This window comes from Triturus cristatus, chromosome 4_2 (assembly GCF_964204655.1).
Source record: "Triturus cristatus chromosome 4_2, aTriCri1.1, whole genome shotgun sequence".
NCBI lineage: Eukaryota > Metazoa > Chordata > Amphibia > Caudata > Salamandridae > Triturus > Triturus cristatus.
Window position 1 is genome coordinate 80,366,146 of NC_140586.1, and position 19,107 is coordinate 80,385,252.

The 19,107-nt window shown below is 49.2% G+C and overlaps 1 protein-coding gene across 2 annotated transcripts in view; it reads right to left on the reverse strand.

The window, feature by feature from the left end:
• Positions 1-19,107, reverse strand: part of LOC146833028 (tetratricopeptide repeat protein 39A-like) — a 223,920-nt gene that overhangs the window by 81,277 nt on the left and 123,536 nt on the right. For both annotated transcript variants that reach the window (XM_085600625.1, XM_085600622.1), the window contains exons 2-4: positions 16,528-16,632; positions 3,671-3,802; positions 2,745-2,818 (exon numbers count right to left, since the gene is read on the reverse strand). In XM_085600625.1, coding sequence (XP_085456751.1) covers positions 2,745-2,818; positions 3,671-3,802; positions 16,528-16,632 — 311 coding nt within the window. The remainder of the gene's footprint in view (positions 1-2,744; positions 2,819-3,670; positions 3,803-16,527; positions 16,633-19,107) is intronic.

The window sequence follows — 19,107 nt, forward strand, 5'->3', positions numbered from 1 at the left end:
TACCTCGACGCGGTGCTCGAGAAGTCCGGCCTGGGGGAGGGGTTCGGACGTTGGACACGGGTCCTTTACTCCTCTGCTACGGCCAGGGTGCGGCTGGGAGCGGTCGTGTCCGCAGCATATCCAGTACGCAGGGGCACACGGCAGGGTTGCTCGTTATCTCCCCTGTTGTTCGCCTTGGCGATGGAGCCTTTGGCGGCGCAAGCGCGGACAGGAGCGGTGTACGGCGGGGTTCGTTGTGGGGAGGAGGAACATCATATATCCCTGTACGCGGATGACCTCCTGCTGTACCTGGAGGACTCCGGTGACGCCTTGGAGGGGGCTGTGGAGATGCTCTCGCGCTTCGGCGAGCTCTCGGGCCTCAGGGTCAACTGGACCAAAACCTGCGTTTTCCCGCTGCGGGCAGATGTCCCATATTGCCCTCCCACTCGGGATGTGGTATGGGAAGCTAAATGCTTTACTTACCTGGGAGTCCGGATATACCACGATGTCGAAAATCTCTTGGACGGTAATGTAGGGCGTTGCATAAGGGCTTTGAGGGGGTGCATGGCCTTCTGGGCTGCCCTCCCGCTCTCGGTGCTGGGCCGGGTCGCGTTGCTGAAGATGGTGGCTCTGCCCCGACTGCTCTATTACTTCCGCACACTGCCGATATGGATCCCGCAGAGGATCTTTAAAGAATTGAAGTCGCAGATCATCAGCTTCCTATGGGGGACGGGACGGCGACGGGTAGCCCTGACGGTTCTGCTGCGGCCTAAACTGGAGGGGGGACTGGCGGTCCCCGATTTTGAATTATACTACCTGGCGGCGCAGCTACAAGTGCTGACACAGAATGTGGCCAGGGTGTTCCGGGGCCCGGAGCCGGGACGAGGGACGGGCATCCAGAGACATGTCCTGTCTTACATAGTCATGCAACAGAAATTAGACCTGAGAGATTTGTCCATCGAGGAGCGGACTCTCCGGCTATGCTGGCAGAGGGGCATGCGGAGAGCAAAGACGGTGAGACCTTATGCACCGGAGATCCCGCTGGGGATGCTGACGGCGCTGCCACATGGAGGCGACTGGTCCCCGCTAGCGGAGTGGGAGGAGCTGGGGTTGCAGATGGTGGGGGACCTCTATATCGATGGGGTGCTGGCCCCCTTCGGGGCTTTGCAGGAGCAGTTTGGCCTCCCGGATGGGAGTTATCTCCTGCACGCGGCGGTGAGCGCGGCAATACAAAAACACTGGAGAAAGGGGCTGGAGGAGCCCTCTGTGGCACTAACCTGTCAGTACGTGGCAATGGCGGCGGGAACGATTAAGGCGGTGACATGCCTACAGGCTAGACTGCTGCAGGAGGGGTTGGAGCCGCTAGCGGCATTAAAGGAGCGGTGGGAGGAAAGCATAGGCAAACCCATTCCGGACACGATCTGGAGCCACATCATGCGGAGGACATGGAAGGGTAGCGGGAATGCCCGCTTTCAGCAGGTGCACTTCTTCATCATTCACAGGGCGTATTTGACCCCGGGAAAGATTAGCCGGTACTTTAAGGTGCAGGAGGCCGCTTGCCCGCGCTGCCTCACACTGGGAGCTGAACTAGAGCATATGCTGTGGGGGTGCCCGAAGCTTGGGTCGTACTGGACTGAGGTGGGAGAGATATTGAATACTATAACGGACCGGGAGGTGGAGTTTGATATGGGGGCGTGCCTGCTGCTCTGGTTCCCTCACACAGCAAAGACAAAAGTGACGAGTAAATTTATTGACTTGGGGCTTATGTTGGCTCAGAGAGAGATTACGTGGCACTGGAAGTCCCGGGAGGGTCCATCAATCGGGCGGTGGATGTCCGAGTTATTAAAATGGTCTAGATGCGAGAGTGAAGTCAGACGGCGGCAAGCGATTAAGGCGGACAATGAAAAGGGGTTAGAGTGGGTAAGGGCATGGGAGCTGATCGAGCAGGCCCTGCAGGATTGCCGGCTCGAGCGGGCGGAACGGGAGCGCGAGGAGAACGGAGTTCCTTGAGGCTGAGGACAATAGATATAACCCCTGACGGATGGCACGACTTAGAGTTAGGGACCACTGGAGGGGCCCACAACAGCAGCAGTTGGGGGGTGGGGTGGGAGGGAAGGGAGTTCCTGAGGTGGGAGGGTAATGCTATATTGAGTTGGATGAGGAATGTAGCTGTTGGGACAGAAAAGCAGAGGCTCCCATGGGGCATGATCCAGGCACCGCTATGAGGCGATAGTTGTGTTACATTGCTTAACTGTCTCTATATATGCCGCCCGGCCCCCGGGATGTGGGCTGAATGGCTGTGTGCATTGCTAAACCGAAGAATGTGATCGGAGATTGTAGGGGGTGCCGGTTGCCCCGATGGTTATTTTGCTGACAATGTTGCAATAAAAAACATGTTTTAAAAAAAAAAAATGAAGACGAAGCTCAACTGAACCACAGATGCCACTCTAAAGTCACATGGCCTGATGTCTAGTGGCAACACCAATTGTCTCCCTACACCAGATGACTGCGGTCACAAGCTTGTCAACCACCAACATTTGTTCAAGAATCTAAGGCATGAGCATTAATTATCTGAACTGTGGTTCTAGATTGTAAAATGATTATAGCACTTTGAACCAAATGAACCGGCCTCTGGGACTTTTTTTGGTAGGTGTATAGACATGGTGGCATCCAAGGGCTGGTTTATGCACCCCAGTGTCCAAAGATGGCCCTAGAATCACATTCTGGCTGAGCAAACAAAAGGAACAGCTAAGCTTCAAACTCACCTTCTGTGAAGGACTCGCCATTCTGTTTATGAACAAGACTCGAAAAGGACACCATAGCTGTCTTCTTTCGGAACCTGGGCCAAAAAGAGACAAAAAACAAAGCAAGGTCATACATTTGATCATTAAAAATTACAAAGAAGGGACTTTGGAGGGTTCTGGTGTATTGAAGAAGGGCCGCCATCTCTTGGGTCAGGGGTGCTGGCACCAACAGAGGCAGGAAAGCTGCCAGATCCAACCACGAGACCCAAGGCCTACACACTGGGGCGAACCCAGTAGACCAATAACATCTACCAGACGTTATCACCATGGTGTCCAAATAGCTGCTGTGAGACTTGTGTGCTTCATAGCACTGAGCAATCTAAATTCTTGATTTAAAAAATGAGCTTCCCCTAGGTCGATTTTGCTCTGATCAGCTGGTTTAATTTTTAGACTACTTTTTAACTTATGTGCTGCCAAGAAAGAGGTTTTATTTTCAAGTATTAAAAGATGTTCTGACCCATAGATTAATGGATATTATCTTTCGGGAGTTGGTGGTTGGTTTGTGGAGTAAAGTCTGTCTGTTTTATTCAGTGATTTAACAGACGTTTGTCATCACTTTGCACTCGCCTCAAGGACTGGACTTACGTTTGACATCTTACATCACCGCAGGTACACTACCAGTCATATCTTGTGCCATACATCACTGTAGTCCTCATCATGTGACATCATTCCATGATATGGACATGAGTATATAACATCACTTTAAGACAAATACATGCGTGACATCACTCCGGGAAAACACGTAGCCTATGAAAAGCCCTAAGAGCAGCTTAAATGCTATCAAGCAGTAATGCAGTAACCAAGAGGAGAGATGTGTCTTGGGAGACTATGGCAGGGTTGGATTGTAAAATATTCTGTCCAAAAAGGGTCATTAGTATGGATCTTACCTTTGGCAAACCTCCTGTGCTTCTTTCATAGTCTGCCAGGCGTGCAGAATGTCCTCGTGCTCAAAGGTCATCATGGCCCGCATTTCCAAGATGGAGGCATAGACAAGGGCATGGTACATGCTCTCCTTGGCCCTGGAAATGAAAGCCAAAAGGAACCAATGACAAAGTCTGCACCGGAGAGGTGGCAATGAGAGACCATTCTAACAAGGAGACAACAAATCACAAGCTGGACAGGAACTTGCAAGTCCAATGTCTAAGGACCATTGCTTTAAGACCAAACCCACTAATGGAGGGAAAACAACTGACTGACTGAACTAGGGAATCAAGAACCACGCAAGAAGGCGTGTAGGGTACACCATCCTGCACAAGCTTTGAAGCTTGGCACCTAATACCCAATCAAGCTGTGCCACAATCACTCTTGGTGCACAAGCTGACCACCTGACTCTAGAGCAACACCTGCAGAAGTCTACTAAAGAACTTGGGGAAATGGAGGATGGTGTTGAGGCAACAGGAGCGGGCCAACTCAGATGAGCCTTTTCCAGCAGGCGGGTTCTTTCACCATGATCCATGGTGTAATAAATGCTCTTCCAATAAATCAAGTAGATTATTTCCTTGAAAGAAGTTTGAGATTTATTGATGAAAAGACCCACGACCTTCTCCTTCCAGCACACCGTCCGTTATGCAATTCAATCCCAACATTCTCTAATGACCTAGTAAGAATTCTACACACTACATTCCTTAAAGCAACCAACATTAAATAACTCTTATACCCCTCTAAACATAAGTAATTTACAACCACATATTACACATCCCCCTTTCCATAAAACAAATGAGCAGTAGAAGCAATCACACAAACAAAAATATATACATATACCATAAAAATGCATACTAAATACATTGACTCTAAAATTTGATGATGTAAAATCAAACAGAGGAAATATACATATTTACAAATCATTAATAATATACAAAGTCCCTTGAATGAATAGGAGCAGATCTAATTCTAGAACTACTCCTGACAGAGGCATCTCCACCACCTGTAGACTGGAAACTAGATGGCAGTGAAGGAACAACTATATTGTCACCGCCACTCCCCATACCATTTCCTTGATCCAAGTTATCACGTACATGGCTACTGCGGCCTGCACCAGCATGAACATCTAAGTCAAACCAATCCTGTCTTATCTTGCTACCAAATGCCTTCACCCTTTCATAAATGATGCCAGCTTGCTTAGGAGTAATTTTGACTAAAGCATTGCAATTCCACCACCCCCTATCCTGCAACAGAACTGCTGTCCTGTTCATACTTACAACTTTAACAGGTTCAGAGAATTTCGACTGCCCCTTACTTACCCTATACGGTTTTCTGATAAGGACCCAATCTCCCACACTCAACGTTCCCTCCTTAACATGCATCCTGGAATCATAGTTCTTTTTATAACACTCTTGTTTTTCACAGACACGTTCTCTGAGACTCTGTAAGTCTACTTTATGATAACGTTCCACTTTATCCAACAACCAATTTGGACTAATGGCCGTAATGGGTTTCCTTCCTCTTAACAAAATAAAAGGAGCTACATCTGTTGTACTCTGTGGTGTAATATTATAATTCCACACTTTGAACTGTAAGTACTCTTTGACATCAAGGTTATTAGCAATCGCCGTTTGAACACCTTCCTTAATTAATCTATTAGCCCTTTCAACTAAGCCATTAATTGTAATAAATGCTCTTCCAATAAATCAAGTAGATTATTTCCTTGAAAGAAGTTTGAGATTTATTGATGAAAAGACCCACGACCTTCTCCTTCCAGCACACCGTCCGTTATGCAATTCAATCCCAACATTCTCTAATGACCTAGTAAGAATTCTACACACTACATTCCTTAAAGCAACCAACATTAAATAACTCTTATACCCCTCTAAACATAAGTAATTTACAACCACATATTACACATGGACACCTGTCTGTTCCACACAAGAGAAACAAGCTTGCAACGAAAGCCGTTTAGCCACCCAGGCTATGGGTGTGTGCCACGTCTTAAAAAACGTCAAAATCAATGAGAGGCAGTGGCAGAAAGTCTCTGAACATGGCTGTAATCCGTGTTATTAGTGTGTACTAATGTGTACAGCGTATAGATCCATTCAGAGTAAACGAAGCAGTGCCGCACTGGCTTCAAGGAGGGAGACGTAGCCTCGACAGACAATCTTCAGGTAAGAGGATGACCTCAAGGCTGGTGCAGGCGCGCGCATGGCCAGGTGGCAGCTGCCGCCGCTGCCAGGCCTTCTGATCCAGGAGCCTCCCACATCCGGGAAGAGGCCCGCCCACACAGATCCCAGGCTTACATCACACAGTGCGAGGTGCAGCTGTACTGGAACGTTCACTACACCCACGACACGTACATTGTTAGCAGCACACGCTTCCCTCACACAGAATAATTCCAGTGTACCAGGAGTGCCTTCTTCTCTCACAAACGTGAACCGGAAGCAGTCCGAATAGGAGCAGATCAAGCTTTCCTCACAAACAATATTCTAACAGTCTAGAGTGCCGCGTGGCACGTTTCCCTCGCACTCAAAACAGGTACAGACAGCCGAGGCTGCAGGACTCCCGAGTGCAACGTTTCTTCACCCTTTAAAAGCACAGGGTGCACTGGCAGGTGAAGCGTCCCTTCCTCGGACAGTGCTTGAACAACACACGCAGATTAGTGCAAGCTTCCATCACACAGAACGTATGACGCGCGGTAGTAGCGGTGCAAGCTTCTTTCACACAGAACGCCTACTGCTCGAAGTGCAGCTGCATAGGCGTCAGTGTCACGGAACAAGGCCGGGGATGTCACCCTACGCTTTGAAGGAACATTTTAGAATATGCGGCAACGTGATGAAAATTCCATATTCATATTTTTATCGGACGGTAGGATGTCCACAGCTGTCTCATTTCGTTATATTATCCAGAAAGAGGGAGTCCCAAGGAGCGGTAGTCTCGATGAGGGTGGGGGAGGTGTGGGCAGGGCCGACTCTAGGGCGGTGCGATCGCACCGATCGCTGACTTGGGGTGGGGGCGCCGTGTTCATCGTTTTAAAAGACCGGATACCGCGTACATTGTCCCAGCAATATTCAGCCATCAATAAAATTGACAACTCCGGTGATTAATGTTCTTCCTGGAGAGAGACCCGGAGCTTTCTCTAGTGAACGTTTTGACTCATCACAGCACAGAGGGATAATATGCCTGCTGCGAAGAACGTTTCCCTTTCAGATCACAAAGTGCATATAATATAAATATGTCAATGAGTTACTGCTTTCATCAGAGACCCTTGTTACTTGCAGTTTATAAGTTTTAAAATCCTGATAGAGAGCAGTGAGCTATTAACAGCCATCAAAGAGCTGCATGCAACCTGCAAGGAACATATTAGAGCTATATATTTTTGCCCAATCTTTCGTTGTCCTAATATTGCAAAAGGGGTTCATTTGGGAAAAAATAAATTCTTATTGTTAAAGAAAACACCTAACAATGGTGTTACATTTTAAATTCTGAATTTGTGCTTTTCCAGACCAAAGACTCTTAAACTATACAGCCTACCAGTATGGATGACATGCGACTCCTACTCCTTGTATGCCTCTGTTTTATGTAACATTTCCTATTCACTGATTTACACATGTATGATTGTCTCTGTACAATACATGTGTGATGTTGTGTTCTAACATCTTAAACTGGTATGAGTGGTGCTATAAAAGTAAATTAATCTAAGAGACAGTGGTTATGGAGAATTGAGGGGCACTGTCAAATGGTGGTAGTGAGGGAATCAGTGGCAGAGGTGGTCATTGAGGGGGCGCCAACTAACATTGTAGCACAGGGCGCCACCAGTGCAGTGGGTGTGGGTGTGGGGGGGGGGCTGGGAGTCATGAGAGGGATCCTCTATGCTATTCAGAGGTGCCTGGCGTTGCTTCACTTGGGATTGCCAGGTGTGTAAACACCTGGCCTGCTTCCCGCACACGGTTCTACCCGCTCTTAGGAGAAGGAAAACGTCAGTGGCAAAGGGCAGGGAATCAGGAACCCCCGTGCTTCTGGACTCCGACTGGTTACACCCCATAGAACCCGGACACCCCCCATCTCGCCCCTGCTCCCCCTCCATCCCATGTACCCACAAAGTAACCTCACTCCTGATGTGGGAAAAAACAGGCCATTCCAGGGCTTGCAGCGTGTGATTGGTGGCTGGAAACCATTATTTCGGCTATTTTCTGGACAGCTCGTAATGTGGGCTATAATGTCAGAATAACAAGCTCTTTAGTGCTTTATATAATGGAAGGGACATAGCAATGCTTAAGGTTTACACACATGGCAGTGCAAAAAAAGCCACCAAGTGACGCTTACATATAGGGGTGTAGTTTGGTCAGTAAGATGGTTGAACACATTCTATGAGAAGCAGGGCAGGGTGAGTGCTTAAGGGGCAGCAGGGAGGTGCGAGGGGAGTGACGCGATCTGGCGGCAAGGCGGAGGGCAAAGCGGATCGGCAGGGGAGCGCGTCACGCGTATCCCCGCCGGGCCTGCATGTTACTGGGGGCCGCTCGGATGCCAGAGGAGCGGCCCCAGAGGAGGGAAACAGTGTGGTGCAGCCTGGCGAGGGCCGCTCGTATAGTGGAGTGGCCCCGCTAACCAATGCAGCTTTGAGGCAGCGGGGCAGCGTGCGAAATGAGCGCGCTACCCGGAATACGTTGGGGAGGCGGGGCGGGGGGGATACTGGCGCAGACTTGGTGAATGTGTCCCAGAGGCAGGATCGGAGGTGGAGCGCGTCGCGTGGCTCCCCTCTGCGCTCCCAAGCTGAGAGGGGCCGCTCGTATGTGAGAAGAGCGGCCCCGGCTAGGGCAGCAGGTGGGGGGTTGGTCATGGAGGCATGGGAGGGTGCAGGGAGCCAAGTTGTGTTAGATACACAGTTGGCGGCGGGGGGGGGGGCAGTAGGTTTCTATCGCGGCGGGGAGAGTGGGTAGGGTACCTGGGCTAGGGGCGCAGGCCCAATTGGTAGGAGTGGTGGGGGCACAGGGGCAGGCAGGCCTGAGGGGGCCTCTGGGGGGGTAGGGGGTGAGGCGGATGGGGGGGGAGTCACCTCTTCTCATAGATTTGGACGGAAGCGAACATGATTGGGTGGGTTTGGACATCTTTCCATCGTGGGCGGAGGGGTTTTCAGGGGCACAGGGGTCGGTGGAGCAGGATGGGTTGGGGCACAGGGGTCGGTGGAGCAGGATGGGTTTCGTTTGGGGGCAGGTCCCGAGGTTTCGGGAAGGGGGGGGGCTTTTAGGGGCAGTTGGCGGGAGGCGATCTAGAGGAGGAGGGGGCTGGGCTGAGCTGGCGGGGGGGTCTGGGGCAGGGGGCTTGGTGTGGAGAGACGGGGAGGGGGACCTGGTGGACGCGGAAGAGGTAGTAGACTTAAGCGCGGGCATGGGTGGCGAGCACTTTGGGGGCTGCTAGTAAGAGGGGTTGGGATGGGAGAGAGAAGAGAGGTAGGCCGAGCACACCAGACCATCCTTTTGTTGTTGCCGGAGGCCGAGCGACGACCAGAGCATCGCGGGGTGCCAGACTTGGTAGGGCTGGGAGCGGCCCAGTGGCACCAAGGAGAAGGGAGGGTGGAGCCTAGGGCGGCGTACCCAGTACCAGCGGGGGATCCCGGCGTGACTGGCATAAGTAGGCCCGGGATGGGTTCGCCGGCCCCAACACCCACGGGTACGCAACGTCCCGGGGGACAACGCGTACGACGGAGCGACGCTGAGGACGAGTTTTGTCTTTCTCGTAGGGTTCATTCTGCGCCACCAGCGGGGAGCGCTGGGGGCGTGAGGCAGGAGGAGCTAGATTATGAGGAGGATAGTATGGAAGAGGGAGAGGTGCGAGATGTTGACGTGGAGGGAGAGGGGGGCCGAGTAATGTGTCTAGTATTTTCCAGGTGTCACGACGCCAGGCGCTGCCCACGGGTCGGACATCGCGATGGGAGGACAGCTCGGCATCTCGGCCAGGACGCAGGGTGGAACGGCGGACGGAGTCCTTGGCGCCAGGTAAACGGTCATTGCGCGGGCGTCCCGTGATGGTATCGGTGGGCGTGGGTGGGGCTGAAAGGGAGGAGGTGGGGGGGTAGGTTGAACAAGGGTGCTTATGTGGTGGATGTTGGGGTAGGAACGGAGGAGTCAGGTAAGAGTGCGGTCGAAGGGTCAGGTAAGACGGGCAGAGACGTGGAGAGCATGATGGACAAGAAGGTGACGGTGGAGATTCAGACGGGAGAGGGGGAGATCAAATTGGAGAGTAAGGAGGTGAAAATAAAACGGTTGCCATACATGGGTGTTACTAAGCCTTTGGGCGCTCATCTAATGTTGTCCACCAAGGAAAGGATTTGGAAAGGGGAGTATGTCGAGATGCTTAAACTCCTCCATAGGGAGGTGAGAACTAAAGAGGGTTAGAAAGAGGAGGAATTCGAGTTGGCTAAAAGGCCAAAGGTGCCGTTAACGATTTGAGAATTGGACGGCAGCGTTTCTCATTTACGCTAGCGTGTATTGCGAAAAATTCCCAGACAGGTCGGTGGCCATGTTTAAATACATGGACGTGATCAGGAAGGCTCAGATTACGGGGGGCGGCTACGCCTGGGCGCAGTACGATGAAGAGTTCCGGGCACGCATGGCGTGGGACCCGGAGGCGAAATGGGGAGAGCTTGATACGGATTTGTGGCAACATACGATGGGGCTAGCGGGGTCTGGAAAAACTATTTTGTACGGCCAGCGGGCTCCCGCTTGTGTATCTGCCCTTTCGAGGAGGCCCCACCCGTGGGGGGGTGGGGGGAGCAGGCAGGGGGCAAAAGGGGCTTGCTGGGATTATAACAAAGGGTTGTGCACAAGGGAGTACTGCCGTTTCTGGCATGATTGTTCCGGGTGTGGTCAATTGTTGGGGCGGCCAGGGGCAGTTGCAAGGCTCCCAGCAGTGGCAGACGGGAGGTTTTAAGGCAGGGAGTCAGCAGTAGCAGCAGCTGGGAGGGGGGCGAGGGGCTAAGGGGCCTGGGCCTAAGGACTCGTACTCCGGTTAATATTGACAATTTGTTGGCAGCCTTGCAGGTGTACCCGGAGAGAGAGGTTGCGACTGGGGTTTCTGGAGGGTTTCAGACTGGGGTACGAGGGACCAAGGGTGAGGAGGTGGACGGACAATTTGAAATCGGCAAGAGAGCACTCTCAGGTAGTGCAAGACAAGCTCGATAAGGAAGTGCGTGAGGGCCACATGGCGGATCCCTTTCAAGACTGGCCGTTGCCAAATTTGATTGTGTCACCCATTGGAGTGGTGCCTAAAAAAGAGCAGGGTCAGTTTCGCCTCATTCAATATTTGTCATGGCCTGAAGGAGGTTCGGTGAATGATTTCATCGACGAAAGGCTGGCAACAGTTTCTTATTCATCTGTTGATGTAGCCATGTCACTGGTGGTGACCACGGGCACAACAGCAATGATGGCAAAGTGTGACATAAAGTCAGCTTTCCGGCTGCTTCCAGTTCACACTGATGACTGGGATCGTTTGGGCATCCAATTTGGCGGTCACTGGTACGTGGACAAAGCTTTGCCGATGGGCTGCTCTATGTCATGCGTGCTTTTTGAGTGTTTCAGCACGTTCCTACAATGGTTGTTTACGGAACGGACGGGTCACCAAGGAGTTACGCACTACCTGGATGACTTCTTTTTTGTGGGCACCTCAGGCTCCACGGACTGCCAGAGGGCTCTGGACAGTTTCAATGAGATCATGAGGGAACTGGGCGTGCCGTTGGCACCTGAGAAGACTATGGGACCCAGCACGGCCCTGTCCTTTTTAGGGATTGAGTTGGATTCACGGTTGATGGAGGCACGCCTTCCTGCAGACAAAAAGCAGCAAATATTGGAGCTGCTGGAAATCATGTTGTCAAAATAGAAGGTCACGGTTAAAGACATTCAAGTACTGCTGGGTCACCTCAATTTCGCCTGTCGGGTGGTCGGTTTGGGGAGGACTTTTTGTAGGTGACTGTGCAGGGCACTTGCGGGGCAGAGGCCTCCACATCATCATGTACGTCTGTCAGCCGGGGTGCGGGAGGACTTGAGGATGTGGCAGTTTTGCAACATTTCAACGGCATACTTTTGTTGATGGAGGCGGACATGTTGTGACGCAGCAGGGAGTACTGGTTTTGGTCTGTACTGGCAAGGGAGGTGGTGTGCCGAGCATTGGCCTGAGGAGTGGTTGGAAGGGGGCAGGAGCATTGCCTTCTTGGAGTTTTTCCCTCTGGTGGTGGCAATAACACTTTGGGGGGAACTCTTGGCGCATGAGAAAGTCACCTTCCGAATTGATAATATGGCGGTGGTGCATATTGTAAATCGCCCGAGATGAACAGGTACTGAAGTTGTTGAGGGTCTTCGTGTTGATGTGTTTGAAGCATGATATTGCTTTTCGAGCGGTGCATGTGCCGGGTGTGGACAATGACATTGCGGATGCTTTGTCTCGTTCACAGTGGGGGAGATTCCGTGGGCTCGCCAAGGACGCGGAGAGGACCCCGACCAGAATGCCGCACCAGCTGTGGTACGTTGGCAACACAGGATGTTGCAACTGGTTCTAGGTTCGCTAGCTCACTCCACGAAAACAGCTTATCGGGCAGCATGAGAGGAATTTCTGCACTCTGGTGCATGACGGCGGGCCTCTTTTGCGGCTAGACAAGAGGAAGTTCTCCAGTTTATCTTGGACTTGGTGGAGAAGGGTCTTACGAAGGTCACGATAGCGGGCAAACTGGCGGGGATTGCTTTCATCGGGAAATTATTGTGGGGCTATGCCCCCTCCGCGGGGGAACTTGGGGCTCGCATTTTGGAGGGTTGGGCGCAGGAATGCGGACTTTCAACCCAGGTGCGGAATCCTTTGTCATGGGAGCTGTTGGAGGAGGTGATTTGGGGTGTTGCCTGGGTTGTGTTTTGAAGTTGGGGAAGTGGTTCTTTTCTCCACACTGATGTCCTGGATGTTTTTCGGGGCCTTTCGGGTCTCGGAATTGTTGGGAACCAAAGCGGAGCAGGGGCTGTCTTGGAGGGAGGTTTCTTTTAGTGCCGATAGGGTTCACATATGGCTGAGGAAGGCAAAGACGGATCAGAGGGGCAGGGGAAAATGGGGTTCTTTGCAAAAGGGGCTGGCTTCACAGGTTTGTCCTTCTCAGTGGGGTCTGAAGTGGAGGTCTTTTTCTGGGGCTTTGGGGGTTTGGTCTTTTGGCATGGAGACGGTCGCTGTGTCAAGGCTTCACAGCTTTTAGCGGTACTGCGGAAAGCGCTGGGTAAGCTGGGGATCGACGGGAAGGATTTTGGGACGCATTAGTTTCGGATTGGTGCAGCTTCAGAAGCTCACTCTAGAGGCTGGGAGCGAGGGGACATTATGAGGTTGGGTAGGTGGTCTTCGGACTGCTATCAGCGTTATGTGCGCAGCGTACCTGGGGGGTTATAGCGCATTTGTTCCTTTTTTCCTGTTGTTCATTCATGTTTCTCGTTGCAGGTTCGGTGATGGGTCCCCTCGCCAGGGAGATGTCCATTTGGATTGTCGGCCATTCTTTTGTGAAACGGGCGCAATTCCAGGCCCGCTCAAGCTATTTTGGGGAAAGTTTGGGGTTTAATAAAGATCTCTTTTCTGTGGGTTGGCTTGGTAGGGGTGGTATGCGGTGGAACGAGCTAATACAGGTTCTCAGCGGGATTTTGGTGGCTGGTAGGTGCCCGGATGTGCTGGTACTTCACTTAGGGGAGAACGACATGGTCAGGGAGACGGGCTTGGCACTTATGCGTTGCATGAAGAGAGACTTGGCTTTGATTAAAGCTCAGTGGGCTGGTTGTTCCATTGTCTGGACAGAGTTTGTTCCTCGCAGGGTTTGGAGAGGGGTGGTTAACCCGGGTGTGGCGGACAAGGCCAGGCGTAAGTTGAACACGGAAATTATGCGATTTTGTCGGCAGTCGGGGATTTGCAGGATTGCGCATAAAGATATTAGGTATGACACGCCGGATTTTTTCAGAGATGACGGGGTCCATTTATCCCATCTGGGTATGGACTTGTACCTATTGGAATTGAGGGAGGTGTTGGCCAGGTTACTGGGTGTTTATAGGCGTTGAGAAGGGAGTAGGGGTGTTGTTGTGGGGGGGGGGGGGGGGCAGAAAAAGGGGGGAGGCGGCGTCTCCGCCTACACTCCCGCCTTTTTCTGGGTGGTGGGGTGGTTGACAGTTGGCCGGGATTGGCTGTAGTTTTTTGTTATATGTTGGTAGTTTGCGAGCAGGAGCAGGGAAAGGGTAACCAGGTAGGATAAGTTTAGATTAGAGGTTGGTTAGTTACAGTAGCACAAAGGCAGGTCGGGATTAGGGTCAGGGGAGGTTAGGATTTGGAAATGCTACATTGTGTAGGATTGGGTACTATTATGGTTATGGAATGTTATGTTGTATTTTGTGGGGTGGGGGATCTGATGTGGGGATCGTAGGGGTGGGGGGAGGAACAAGGCGTCAGGAAATTCTTGTATAGTGAGGTTTTTAGTTTTGGAAAGCAGTTGCCAAGGGATGAAATTGTGATATGCACCTGTTTCAATAAAGCGGCCTTTTTCTCACACAGTAAGTTGGTCTAGTGTCGGCTTGCTCCCCCCCCCCCTCCCCCCTTATCTCCCAATGTCAGAATAACAAGCTCTTTAGTGCTTTATATAATGGAAGGGGCATAGCAATGCTTAAGGTTTACACACATGGCAGTACAAAAAAAGCCACCAGGTGACGCTTACATATAGGGGTGTAGTTTGGTCAGTAAGATGGTTGAACACATTCTATGAGAAGCAGGGCAGGGTGAGTGCTTAAGGGGCAGCAGGAAGGGAGAACAGTGAAGATTGAGAGTAGGTACATGCAACTTAATATTTTGTAAACTAACCATTTTTTAAGACCTTTAAAACAGACGAGTGTAACGTTCATAAATAGGAAATGCCCTCGCAAATGGGCTAGGGTGTGGGGAAAGTGAAACGTGCACAGAGGGAGCATCTGTTCGCCCTCAGAAGAAGATAATGATTCGGGTGAAGACATGTAATGATGTGAATTAACTATGTATCAAAGCAGAAGTGTTCAATAAGTGACTGTACAGAAATGACATTGCGATTATACAATAACACATGCAGATCTGTATTGTTGTACTGAAATTTGAATAAAACGTTTTAAAGTTTAAAAAAAAACCCAGACGAGTGTGTATGTGAAAATCCCAAGTTAAAGGGAAAAACATCTCACCATACCCGACGTAAATCACCTAGTCTCAACTATTTACTACAGAACACATTTATTTGGGGGGTGTATGTAACACCCCAAACACCCTCTCCCCCCCGAAGTTACCTCTCTGCTCACAGACAGGGCATTGAGGAACTGTGCCTGATAATCATGGTCTAGTTAGGATGAGGAACTGGTGCATATGGAAACAAGCACAGCAGTGTGTTCATTACACTATAGTAAAAAAAATAATAAAAAGTGCCATGGCGATTTGTGCTGTACGTCCTGGGGGTGGGGGAAACCATCATGTCAATCAGTGTTTTAAATACTGTTAGGTGGGCACTAATACAACTGGATCTTTATTAGGGCTAACTTAATGTGAGATGCTGAAACCGGAATGACATAGCTCGCTCTAGACTGGTGCCATTTAAAAGGACTCGTTTCCCTTCAGAGCAAACATTGTGCTTCAAAATACACCATTTGGCACAGTTTCCCCCCAATGTTTTCAAGAGGAGAAACTCCTTCAGCCCCTCATTTGGGAGGGTCAGGCTTGCTAACGTGTGGCTGGTTCAATTTGAGGTTTTTTTCCATTCGAAACCAGCGAGGAGGGGACAAAAACGATCTCCATTACTTAGAAGCAGGAACAACAGTCATGTAATCTCATCCGACAAATAAACATTTGATGGGCAAGGAAGGATTTATTAAAAAATGGATTGTAGAGGTTTTGAGAATAGGAAATAATAGGAAGTAAGTGTAAAACACACACAATTTACTCATGTTAACTGGATTTAAAAGACACACATAAAAAATATATCTATAGAAAGCAGACCAAGAGATCAAATTCAGAGGGTTAAAGAATATTGCCCCCCCCCCCCAGCCCAAAAAAAGAAATCATAGGAAGAAAAGGGATTAGGCTAAATGAGATGGACAACATTCCAGATATAAAACACACACTGTTTTGAAGTCCTCACTGACACGATGATGCACCTTTGCATATACTGAAGACTACAAAAAACAAATGACATGTATTTTAACAGCAAAGAAAAGGACATATTTATCCTGATGAATACTAATACTGATGAACCAAAACTCGGTGTGCAAAGTCGATTGATCAACTTATGAAAAAATGAATGAAATGAGAGAACGGTGGAAGCCTACGTATAAGTGAGATGTATTTAATGGACATGCCACCAAGTGATATATAGATGCTCCCTCAATCAGAATTTATCTAGGGAATTAGTTTGATGTGTGAATGATGGGACGTGATGTCTATTTGTTGGAAATGTTAATATAGGTGTGTCATGTATTAGAATAGTTATTGAATCTTTGGCAGTAAATATAAAAATGATAAATGTTTGATATCACGATTGGAATGTATGTGTCAAATAATTATGCAGCAAAAAGACATTGTGATTCACAACTCTCTTATTAATGAAGAATACGGAATTATGAAGAGGAAGTAATTAAACTCAGAGATATCAATTTGTTCTAAGACAATATCAGTGCCAAGATACTCCCATTATAAATAGGGTGACCATTTTTGGATTGCTGGATCAGTTTGAGCCATGGCTCAAATTGAATGTCAGTCCAACCCCAGTGCCTCTCCCCCCTTGAGTGTACTTGTTGGTTGTACATACCTGGGTCGAACCCGGTCCAGGCTTTCACTGAACTTGTTGCCAAGGAAGAGTTCCACTGCCTGCATGCACTCATCCAAGGAGCTCACCAGGTCCAACGAGGGGCAACTGTGGATCAAAGCAGGCAAACGTAAGTTATACTACTGGGGAGTGCAACAAAGGGGGCTTATCATGCCCACACCCATATCCTCTATTTGGGCAGCCCTCACAACAGCAATTCCGGACTCATAACCAATTGTGAATCTCAATTAGAGGCCGATGCTGCCTTCTCTGGCTAGCACTTTGCAGACCTTCAAAGTTTCACATGAGCAGATCATACTGGCCAGGTTTTCAGGTCTGGCTGGGCAGTGTAGCTGTAGCCTCACCTTATGTTATCAACAGAAAAAAGGGTTTAAAAAGTACTTCTAAAAGAGGGGCGTTGTCTCTGTCCAAATGTTAATTACTTTAGCAATTGATTTTGATTCAGCAGAACCTGCACACTTCTACTGAAGAGAATGCTCGTATTGTGTTTTTGCATTGAGGCAAATGTTATGCTCAGTACAACAGGACAGAGTGGGTTATAGTAAAAAGTAATTGATCACGGCTCTAGGTCAGCGATGCTCAAAGTGGGCCCGGGGGCCGTATGCGGCCCTTCTCACCTTTATGTGCGCCCCCTGGTCAAAAGCAGCTCTAGGCTACTGTTCAATCAACTCAGCACTAACATTAAAATATGTTATATAAACTTGTAAGTGTTTATTTAAATGTTAAATGTAGTTAAAGAAAGGAAGTAAGTAGGGCGTCCTGCCATGCTTAACTTTAGGAGCACCTTCATTCATTAAGACATATTGCAGCAAAAGTGTAAAAATATGATAAATTCTTCAAAATTCAGTGTATTTTATTAACATGCAGGACAGTTTCACATTAGTTAATTAGTAGATCAGATTATATCAGTGCACTGAGAAGTGACAGTTTTGAAATATGAATTTAGAAACATTTATGATTCACACCTCACCCTGACAACAATGCCCACAGTGAACTAAAAGGCAAGTTAGTTGTTATGCGCACCCTTTGGGTGCCCCAGGTTACTATTATACACGAACAACATTATAGTTTATTAAATCAAACACAGGAAAGCTTTGTACACAGCGCACATCCTGATGTTATGTATTTCAAACAGATTTTATTGAATTTCTTGGTACATAAGGGGCCGAAGCCCATTGCATATATTATGAGCACACATCAAATCAGAAAGACCAATAGTTACATAAACTACCAAATAGCTTGCGGAACCTGCAGGCTGAACAATTGAGACATGACACAGGCTACCACAGACCTCACTCAGCGCAGGATGTCTAGATATGTGTATACACGGGCGATAGTGTTATATGACTTGAACAATGTAATGATCAGATAGATGTGTAATGCAATCCCAAAGAGGGTCTGTTTGTGATGGGGGGGGGGGGGTTAAATCAATGCCTCGGTATGTAGCTCAACGGGAGCATATTTTCTTTGTTTCCGAGGACAGCCTCGGGCCTGGAAAACCGCAATTTCTGCTCCCATGCATCTGTCCATCGCCTTTTTCCACCCACCTATTGCTGGGGGAGAAGTCCCTTTCCAGGTTTGAGCAATGTCACGTTTTGCAAGTGTGATGCCCAGGAAAAGCAAATGCTGTTTGTAATTATTCATGCCTATCCCTTCTGTGCTATGTAGCAGGAACAACCTAGGGTCAAAAGGGAGATCCCACGATAAGACCTGTACTAAGCAGGACACAGTTTTATGCCAAACAGGCTGCAACGTGCTGCATCCCCAGACTGTGTGTAGGAAAGTGCCCTCTGCCTCTCCGCATCTGAGGCATGTGGGGGACTGAATGACCCCTATCCTCCATAGGCGGGAGCGTGTGACATATACACAGTAACAATATTTTAATCGGATGAGGCGGTACCGTGTGGAGACCACCGCACCGCGGGGGCTTGGGAGGGCAGCCGACCAGTCATCGTCCGTCATGTCAGGTAAGTCTACTTCCCATGCCTCCCTGGTCTTATGTAATGTAGTACGGGTGTGGGTGATTAATGTCTGATAAATCTGACGAATCTTGTGGGCTCCTAAGTCCCCCATTAGTAGTCTATCCTCCAGGGGATGAAATTCTAACGTTCTGTATTTCGTGGTCCTCCTATATGTGAGAATGAAGAAAAAGGAGGGAAAATGAAATATAACTATGACCTAGGATGACAAAATTTGGGTAAAGCGGGGAAGCCAATATTGATCCTAGGTTTTGTGGTTCCACATTGTGCTATTTAATTTAGCCACTAGATGTACATGCTTCGCTTCCCCTATAGCCACCTTAACTCCAACCACCCCGCCCAACCCCCAACCACCACCATGCCGGCATCAGTGCGACCTTCGTCACACCACCCACCAAAGGTTTTGGCCCGAGAAAATGTTTGCGAGGACCCATGCTCTAGGCCTAATCTGCTTATTATGAAAAGTCACAACAATAGCAGTAGACTCGACTTTTTTATTGTGGTTAGCATATGTTAAAGCCAGTAAGCTTTTAAAGGTGGATTATCATTACATTGTTTTAAAGCTTGTAGACCAGTATTTTTT